This window comes from Eptatretus burgeri, chromosome 12 (genome assembly GCF_056783735.1).
Source record: "Eptatretus burgeri isolate ZD-2024b chromosome 12, Ebu_testis_v1, whole genome shotgun sequence".
In the NCBI taxonomy this organism is placed as follows: Eukaryota; Metazoa; Chordata; class Myxini; order Myxiniformes; family Myxinidae; genus Eptatretus; species Eptatretus burgeri.
Genome location: NC_140972.1, coordinates 89,451,634 through 89,461,633, shown reverse-complemented (window position 1 = coordinate 89,461,633; position 10,000 = coordinate 89,451,634). Strand labels below are relative to the sequence as shown.

At 45.3% G+C, this 10,000-nt stretch overlaps 1 protein-coding gene across 1 annotated transcript in view; it reads right to left on the bottom strand.

The window, feature by feature from the left end:
• Window positions 1-9,567, bottom strand: part of IVD (isovaleryl-CoA dehydrogenase) — a 25,160-nt gene extending 15,593 nt beyond the window's left edge. Inside the window, exons 1-4 of the mRNA XM_085848798.1 lie at window positions 9,343-9,567; window positions 8,077-8,307; window positions 7,105-7,201; window positions 493-586 (exon numbers count right to left, since the gene is read on the bottom strand). Coding sequence (XP_085704924.1) covers window positions 493-586; window positions 7,105-7,201; window positions 8,077-8,307; window positions 9,343-9,552 — 632 coding nt within the window. The 5' untranslated portion in view covers window positions 9,553-9,567. The remainder of the gene's footprint in view (window positions 1-492; window positions 587-7,104; window positions 7,202-8,076; window positions 8,308-9,342) is intronic.
• Between the last annotated feature and the right edge of the window lie 433 nt (window positions 9,568-10,000).

Genomic DNA, 10,000 nt, shown 5'->3' with positions numbered 1-10,000 from the left:
ATGCAGACAGTCAGTCTTTTGCAGAGGAAAGTGGAAATTTAGAGGAAAATTTCACCACCAGGGGAGGGAGATGCTAATTTGATGAGAAATAAATGCAAATCCACTAATTGATAGAACTCTGGAAATTTTGAAAATAAATAAATAAATAAATAAATAAATAAGAAGGTCATTACTCAGAACAGCATCTGAAAATGCTTGTGATTAAACAATACACAGCACATTAAATTAATTATAGTCCTTGACCACTTCAGATCACTGGATGCTGGATTGCAAGAAATCCTTCCGTTACCATTCTGATTCGACTCTGGGGAAGGGAGATGCCAAGATTTCTTATTTGGAACAAAAATTTAATTTACCATTCTCATTATGATTGGCATTACATTGTGTTGAGATATTGCTGGTCATGCCTTTTGGGCTGGAGCAAAACCTGTGTTCATATTATGTGTATATACAATCAACCAGTTTTGTAGTCGTAAATCAAGATGCACTTACCCCAGAGCACCGGCAGACAATACGAGTCTCTCAAGGTCCAGGCCACTCATTAGTACGTAAACGCCCTGGCCTTTCACTCCCAGCACATTCTCCTCTGAAATGGAGGAGAAACTTTGATAGAGAAACTTCCTTTGATAAAATAAATGAATAATATAACTTATTCCACCCCCTCCTCATCCCCCTCCATTTCTAACCACTAAACCAACCTCTCCTCCAGCCCCCAAAGACAAATGGAAGGAAGGAGACAAATAATGATACCATTAAAGTAGCGTGGCAATGCATCGGCAGATATTCCAATAGTGATTGAAGAAGAGTGGAAAATAGTTTTCCATTAAAAGAAACATAGCCTCCCGAAGTCTAAACTGAACACGTCCGCTATTTTATATCCCTCTACTTAGCTGTGGAACTGTTTTCCTGAATCTGTGGTCACAAGCTCTTCCCTCAAAGATTTCATGTCTGATACCCACAGCTACATTGTGGTCTCTCCCATTTATATTTCTGAGACCAGAGCTGTCCCCCTTTCATCTGCAAATTCTCCCCTATTGCTTTGGTGCATCTGTATGTTCTTGTCCCCCTGCTTTTCCCTTTATCCCACTTTTCAAGTTCACCCCCCCTCCCAAACTCACACACATCCATTATTCTGCTCATAGCTGCTAAAGAAAATCAAGTTGACTAACGGTTCTGGGTTTGGAGCAACGAGAGGTCTCCTTAGGGGCTCTCTGCTGACGTTCTCAAAGTTAAGTTTTCGGTCGATATCTGTCCCGTTTTAACGGTTTAATTTTCTCACCGACATGTTACTGTGTGTTCCTAGTACGGTTTTGTTTCAAAAATCGTGCTATTTTGTGAGCAATTGTGTCGACGTTCTTACCGGATGTTTGAGGCCTAGGCCTGAGGCCTTCTGGTTGCACTCGGTGTTCGATCGTTTTTTTGTTTTTTTTCTCCCCATTACCTTCAATTTCTATACTCCCCATTACCTTCAATTTTCATCCTCCCCACTTTCCTAACATCCCCCATTCTCCCAACTAACCTCTTTCTTATCTCAAAAAAAAAATAATAAATACCCAACAACAACACGCTGACCTTCTCCCGATTCTGCTTCTTCTTCTTCCTCTTATCATCCTCGATTTTTTTTCTCCACTTCTATGACCTAATCTGTTGAACTCTCTCAAACATTAATATTAACAACAAAACCGATCTTATAATGCTTCATCTTCCTCTCTCACACGTGTGGAACTCTTTACGGTTTCATAATGCACTACTCTTCTGCTATTTTAACAGACTGCTCTCATTTCGAGCTCTCCTTCATTCCTTGCTTAAAAAAATCCAACTATTATAGCGCTTCTCTCCATTCTCTGAATTCGCCTTTATTGCATCCATCAAGAATTGTGTTAAATCGCATCTCTGACCTAAAACTTTTAAAAACCAGTTTGCTATGAATGTTCGCTTTCCATCAACCATTCTTTTTTTCCAACTTCAGTGCCAACTCACCCTCTTCACCCCTCACTCTCACTCTCACTCTCAAAGCAACCATCCCACTCTTCTCCCTCCAATCCTCCCTCTCACCTCTCTCAAAAAGTCCCCCCTCACCTTTCATCGCCCTCACTCATCCTTCTCAAAGTTGCCCCCCTCTCATCAACCAAGCTGCCTCCCTCCAGTGCCCTCTCACCTCCATCTCTTCACTCCACCTCCTCAAATCCTCAACTTCCTTCTTCCTTGTCTCTTGTCCCCCCTCTCCCCCAGCACCACAGAGCCTTTTCTCCTCCTCATTTGGCCCCCTCCCCTAGCTATTCTGCAATACCCCACACTCTTTCAACAACCCTCCTTACCTCCCCCCCTCGTCCCTTGTCCTACCCTCCCCCTCCACCCCCTGCACCCAAAGCCTCCTCCCATACCTCTTCATTAAAAGTGTGGACGTCAAATATCCGGGGCCTTCGCTCAAACCTTTCAGATCTTTCCATACAGGTTGCCCCTGACAAACCAGACATTATCTGCCTAACAGAAACTTTCCTCTCCCAAGACGTGTCTGACTCCCAAGTATCTCTCCCCGGTTACTCCCTCCTCCGGTATGACAGACCTGAGCCTCGTCCTGTTGGAGGTGTTGCTCTCTTCATCAAAGACTCAATTCCTCACTCTCCATGCACTGCTCCCACTCCCCCACAACCCCAGGAATACCTCTGGCTACGGCTTCCCCTCCACTCCCACCTCATGTTTATATGTGTACTGTACCGTCCACCGAACAGTGATGACTCCATCTAAACCTAATTATCCGAAAACATGGACCATCTTCTATCTTCTCATCCAAACTCTCTCTTCCTCTAATGTGGTGACTTCAATCGTCATCATGCCAGTTGGCTTGGTGTGGGTACCTCTCTCACCTGTCATGGCACCTCAGCAAAAGCTTTCTGCGACTCATTAGGACTGACTCAATCGGTCAACTTCCCGACCCGGATCTCAACCAATTGTACTCCATCTCTTCTGGATCTGATTTTGACAAATTTCCCTGACAATATCTGCTGCTCTTCTCCGCTCCAATTGGTTCTTCTGACCACGTCCTTGTCAAAGTGGACATCTCTCTGGCTGTTATCAGAGAACCACCTCACCGCCGTCGAGTCTGGCATTTCACTCAAGCCGACTGGCGGGGTCTCCGAGCAGCCATCAAACTTACAGACTAGTCAACTCTCACTACTTTCTCAAACATCAACTCATCCTGAGAATTCTTTCAAAGAAACTTGCTCTGCCTCATGCACAGATTTATCCCCTCTAGTGTTCAGTTGTCCTACCCTTCCTCCCGCCCTTGGTTTACTGAAGCTTGTGGCGAGGCAGTTGTCCTGAAACAACTTGCCTTTGCCTCATGGAAAGCAAACCCAACTGAGAGCAATCTCAGTTCCTTCCACAAAGCTCGGAACAAGTGTGTATCTACCCTCAGGAGAGCCAGAAAACAACATCTTTCTCATCTCAAGTCTGAACTCTCAAACCTCTCTCCCTCCTCAAAATCCTGGTGGCGTTTAATCAAATCTGTTTGTGGTGTATGTTCCCCCTACATCCCCTCCCTTACCTCAAATGGCCGCACTGCTGATACCGCACGTGAAAAAGCTGAATGTCTAAACTCAGTGTTTGCAGCTAAATCTTGTGTCCTAAACCCATCACTTTCTCTACCCATCTTACTCAGTCGCACCCAACTGTCCCTGGACTCTGTGTCCTTTTCTCCTGACAAGGTGGAGAGCTTGCTTTCAAACCTCGACTCAGATTCTGCAACCGGTCCAGATGGCATCAGCCCACGTGTCCTCAAAGCCTGCTCTTCTGCTCTTGCTAACCCTCTCTCTGTTCTATTCACCCTCTCATTTGCCCAAGGTCATCTGCCATCTGCTTGGAAATCTGCTAACATCACTGCCCTGCATAAAAAAGGTGCAAAAACAGATCCCTGTACTACAGACCAATCAGCCTTCTCCCAATCATCAGCAAGGTTATGGAATCCATCATCGCTTCAGACATGAAATCCTTCCTCTTCTCCAAAGGCTTGATTTCAGATCATCAATTTGGTTTCAGACCAGGTCACTCTAACCTGGATATGCTGCTTCTGGTCTCCCATCAATGGATGGAGGTCCTCAATGCCAGACAGGAAATCCGAGCCGTATCCATGGACATATCACGTGCTTTTGACACAGTCTGGCACCCTGCCCTACTCACCAAACTCTCTTCCCATGGTATTCAAGGCCATCTCCACTCATGGCTCGCAGACTTCCTCTCCTGTCGCAGTCAACGTGTGGCCCTAAATGGAGTTCTTTCATCCCCTCTTCCTGTCCAGGCTGGAGTTCCTTAAGGTAGCGTTCTGGGCCCTGTTCTTTTTCTGGTTTTCATCAATGATCTCTCGGACTCTCTGGAAAATCCTCTATTTCTCTTTGCCGATGACTCCACCCTCTGCCGTACCATCTGTCATCCCTCAGACCGGCAAGCAGCAGCTTCTTCGCTCACAAACTGGTCCAACACGTGGAAAATGTCTTTCAATCCGGACAAATCTCACACTCTCACTATGTCTCTTCGAAAGGACCGTTTGGAAACCCCCCCCCCCCATCCACTTTCTCAACAATCCTCTGGAAGAAGTCTTTTCTTTCAAGCTTCTGGGTCTCACTATCTGCCATGACCTTTCCTGGGAAAGTAACATTTTCAACCTCGCCTCAAAAGCCAGTCGCCGACTGGGAATCCTCCGTCGTGCAAAGTCCTTCCTCGGCCCTCTTGAGCTCCTGACCACTTACAAAGCTTTTGTCCGTAGCCTGATGGAGTACTGCTCTCCCCTCTGGGCTGGTGCTCCTGCCTCCCACCTTTCTCGGCTTCACGCTGTCGAAACCAGGGCATTTAGGATCATCGGCATCTCCCGCAATGAAGCTGAGTCTTTGGCCCTCTCACTCAATCACCGCAGGTTGGTCGGTGGTCTTTCTGTCTTCTACAGACTCCTCTCCAGCCTTGCCCCCCCCCTGCTCTCTGCGATTTGTCCCCACCCCATTTCCACAGGGCGCTCAAGGTCCGCCAACAACCCGCTTCTGGTAAAACTACCAAATCACGAATCACTGCTCATCTTCACTCTTTCATTCCTATTTTTTCCCGCCTTTGGAATAAACTTCCTCACTCTATTCATTCCCATTCTTCCCTCCAGGCTTTCAAAACAGCTGTTCACCACCACCTCTTATCACCCCCCATCCAAATCCTCGATCTTTTCTACCCCCGATAATCCACCCAAGCCCACTTCCTTCAATTCCCCTGCTTTCCTTCCTGAAAGTCCCTGTAATGTCCATCTTCTCTTCGCCATGTTCCCCGTCCCATCCCCATCCCTCTCCCTTCCACAGTTCACCTAATGTGTCTGTTCCCCACTGTTTTGTCCCTCCCACTCCCGCCCCTCTTGTCTCATGCCCCCTTGCTGTGAGTTGTGTGTTAGCTCTCATACGAGCCTCGACCAAGGTATACAAAAAAAAAAAGTAATCAATAGATTTCGTAAATCAGAAGTCCCTTAAAAGTCCTGGGTGGTATCAACATATAATCATCAACTTAAACGGAGAGATGGACTAATTTGATGACAAAAAAGTGCAAATCTATTCATTGATAGCACTCTGGTACATTTGAAACAATAAATGTCAGTGTGGGTGTCTCCTCCATAACTCTAAAACCATGAAACCCAGCAGCCTGAAACTTTGCAAGCAGACTCAGGGAGCTCCAATGGCGTGCACGAATGAAAATTGGGTGTTTGGGTTAATTTATACACCCCTTTTTAAGATAATTAATGGCCATATTTAATTATCCTTTATCAAGGCTCATCCTTGGTCACCTTGTGGGGTCATAATTCGCCAATTTTTTTTTTTTTGCCTGCTCAACTATGCCTTGATTTGGAACAGGCCACAATGGTTTCTTAATGATAAAGTTGCTTTTTGTTTTTTTACTTTCCTCACTCAAATCATCTAATGCCTGCTCATCATACCTACAAATCACTGTAGACATCGCAATGCTTATAAACGCCGAGAGATGCCAGTGTTCGTTACTTTATTTCATTTCCGCAAATGTGATAACCTCAAGAATCCCTTAACTTGAGCCGAATTACAAAATTTAAACTTCTTAATTGATTGACCTCAGCAGCAGTTCCGACTGATAAAAGTGTTCCTTTGTCCAATACAAACATTGGTTGACATTCTGGGCGTCACCGGGAGGTATTTAATATGACCGATTGGCAATCACTAATCGCTTGCCAAGCCAGCCGTTACTCATCAACCATTTTGTTGGAGTGCTTGTTTGAGTGCTTAAGCCACTTGGTAAGCGCTCTATAAGCTACTTGCTTGTTCATTTTCAAGATATGGTCATACAAGGCAACAGTATTAACACCGTCACTGAATATATTGAATGACTTAAACAAAGTTTGGTCTCAAGTTCAGTTCTGGCTCCACTCGTCTGCGTTGTCATGCGGTACCTCGGGCAGGAGCTCAGCTGCTGAAAATGTGCAATTTTATTTTAATGCTTCTCCCTTTTTGTGGGATCTGCTTTCCTTATATGACCAGTCACTTCAACATACTGTATATATTTTTTAAATTAAAAGTTTTTTTTTTTTTTAGTTTCTTCCACCGTTTCGATGGAGTACATGCTTGAGTGCTTAAGCCACTTGGAGAGTGCTCTTCAATCTCCACAAGCTTCCATGGTGATACCGTGGCTCGGTTCTCCATAGGGACATCTCTGGAGTTCGGAAGGCAAAATAAATTAGAGGATTACAAAGAGTAAGCCTGGGTTCGAATCCCGATCTAGCTATAAACTGTCATCCTGTGTTTCACAGGCAGGGCGAGTCATCAATGTGTCTCTCGGATGGACGTTAAACCGGGCATCACATCTGCCGGAATCCCCCCTGCCCCCCTCCTCTCTCCTTCCTCTGATAAGGGGACTATTTAGTTTTGTTTTGAACTGAAAACAGCTTCCCTAGACTGCAGCATGAACAAATCTGATTTGGAGAAAGCTGACCGGAGGGGTGCAAAGGTTGCTGCATGTGCATTTTTATTACAAAGAGAAAAAACTAAGATCCCTGAGGTAGGCAATGAATTCCTTATGGTACACTAGCAATGGGATTATGATAAAGTAACCTACCAGGTACTTTGCAATCCTCAAACACCAGCTCACATGTATTGGATCCTCGCATCCCCAACTTGTTTAGTTTTGGGGCTGTGCTGAATCCCTTCATGTCCTGCAAAGTTGAAATGAGCAAAATTTTTTTTAAAAGAAACCCCCAAATCAAACGGCACTTTCGTTCCTATCCATGCTAAATATGGATGCATAAACATTTTAGATAACTTCTTCAATATCGTGAAAAGTAAATATGGTAACATGGAGAGAGGGGGGAAGGGAGAGGGAAGGGGGAGAGGGAGAGGGAGGGGAGAGAGAGGGGAGAGAGAGGGGAGAGAGAGGGGAGAGAGAGGGAGAGAGAGGGGAGAGAGAGGGAGAGAGAGAGGGAGAGAGAGAGGGAGAGAGAGAGGGAGAGAGAGAGGGAGAGAGAGAGGGAGAGAGAGAGGGAGAGAGAGAGGGAGAGAGAGGGGGAGAGAGAGGGGAGAGAGAGGGGAGAGAGAGGGGGAGAGAGAGAGGGAGAGAGAGGGAGAGAGAGGGAGAGAGAGGGAGAGAGAGAGAGAGAGAGAGAGAGAGAGGAATGGGAGAGGGAATGGGAGAGGGAATGGGAGAGGGAATGGGAGAGGGAATGGGAGAGGGAATGGGAGAGGGAATGGGAGAGGGAATGGGAGAGGGAATGGGAGAGGGAATGGGAGAGGGAATGGGAGAGGGAATGGGAGAGAGAGAGGGAGGGGAGAGAGAGGGAATGGGAGAGAGAGGGAGGGGAGAGAGTTGGAGGCGAGACAGAGGGATGGGAGAGAGAGGGAGGGGAGAGAGAGGGAGGGGAGAGAGAGGGAGGGGAGAGAGAGGGAGGGGAGAGAGAGGGAGGGGAGAGAGAGGGAGGGGAGAGAGAGGGAGGGGAGAGAGAGGGAGAGGGAGGGGAGAGAGAGGGAGGGGAGAGAGAGGGAGGGGAGGGAGAGGGAGAGCATTTTTAATGCCGTGCTGTTAAGCATCACCTGCCTTCTCTACGATGAAAGCCGTGATGCCATGAGAGGTGGGCTTAGCCTTGGGATCTGTCTTGCCATACACGATAATGACATTGGCATCAGGGCCATTTGTGATCCAGAACTTGCTTCCATTGAGGACAAAGTGGTCGCCCCGATGTTCAGCTCTAAGCCGCATTGATACAACATCTGAGCCAGAATTGGCTTCACTCATTGCCAAAGCTCCGACGTACTCCCCGGAGATGAGCTGAAAAAAACAAAAAGAATGCAAAGGCACGTTTAAGGATTTTCACGGTGCTTTGCTTCTCAAATTCAAAACATAGAAAGCATTAAATGATCTTCAAAACACCAGCAGTCAGAATCTGCATGATCGGTTAACAACATGAATTGCATGAGGGTCGGTACAAAGCTATTTTAGTTCTCATCAAATACACCTTAGAATAATTATTGCAGAGAAAATCCATGCATCCTTGGCAAATACCTGGTTATTCCTTTTCACATAGTTCAACTCACAATGAGAATGCCATTCAGTAGAGTTCATACCTCCACCAGGCTGAACAGTTTACATTTTGCATCCCACTCATAGGCCGGATCTGCATCCGGACCTTAACAAGATATAATTGGCTTGTTATTGTCATCTAACCAACTCATCTATCAAGTTTTGTCATAACTTGTCCACAACTTTTTGAAATAGCATGCTGTATTATCGTTTTTGGCCACATCTCACAATAATGAAGAATCACTAAGAAATTATTTTTTTAATCCTCAAATCCGGATCTTCACCAAAATCAAATCAATTCTTCATTGTCACAAACGTAACCTATCCGCCAAGTTCCGTTCAAATCCATCCACAACTTTTTGAGATATCCCGCTCACAGACAGACAAACAAATAAATAGACAAACATCCAAACAGACAAGTGTGAAAACATAACCTCCGTCCACCTTCGTTGGTGGAGGTAAAAAGCCTTCCCCCTGTGCTCGGTTCTTAAAAACCCAAAAGCGATCTCATTTTCTACTTGTGGATATCTAAGAAAGGAAGTAGGGACTGTTCATCATCGTTGATGAGCATCTCTCCAAGATCACATATGTGGTCGAAACATCAGAGTGCTGCTCAAAGCCATTGCTCTCAGATAAAATGGAGTTTATCGGGTTAATTTAGTGTTCACCCTTTTGCGATCTCATCATTATTTTAACACCTTTTCTTATAGCGATAAAAAGTGTTTCACATCCTCAGAGACAGCAGTACCACTGGGTAATGAAGCACAAAGAAGACAATGGTACCTTGGGCAGGTATTTTTCCTTCTGTGCTTTGGTACTGTTCCGGACAATCTGATTCACACAAAGGTTCGAGTGTGCCCCGTAGCTTAGCCCCACAGCAGCGGATGCCCTGGAAATCTCTTCCATGCATATTATGTGGTCCAGATATCCACCACCAGCACCCCCAAACTCCACTGTAGAACAAACAACCACATGCAGTGTCAAAGGCAACATGTGGTGAGAGGAAATAAAGTAAAATACAAGATATCTGATTGTGATTATCACATTCAATGTAAACATTAAGTTGACATATCCTTCAGCAGCATCTTGTTCATAAAGGTGGGAACTTGAGATTCAAATCCCATATTCCAAGTTGATGAATGCGGTACTGATACATTTGTAATTCATGGAAAAGGACACTCGTCTCAGAATGTCCCCGTCCTGCTTGCAATTTATTTACACGTCTCTCCATAACTTTTGGACCACTTTAAAATTAAATGGTCTCAAACAAACCCTGGATTTGTATTTAACCAAATAAAGTATGGATATGCTCAAATTTTCACAGCGATTAAATTATAGTGATTCTTTGTCACATAGAATGTGACCGATTCTTTCGCACATAGAATGTGATCAACGAGTGAAACGAACCACAGGAGTCATAGAATGATATTGCGAGAACTCG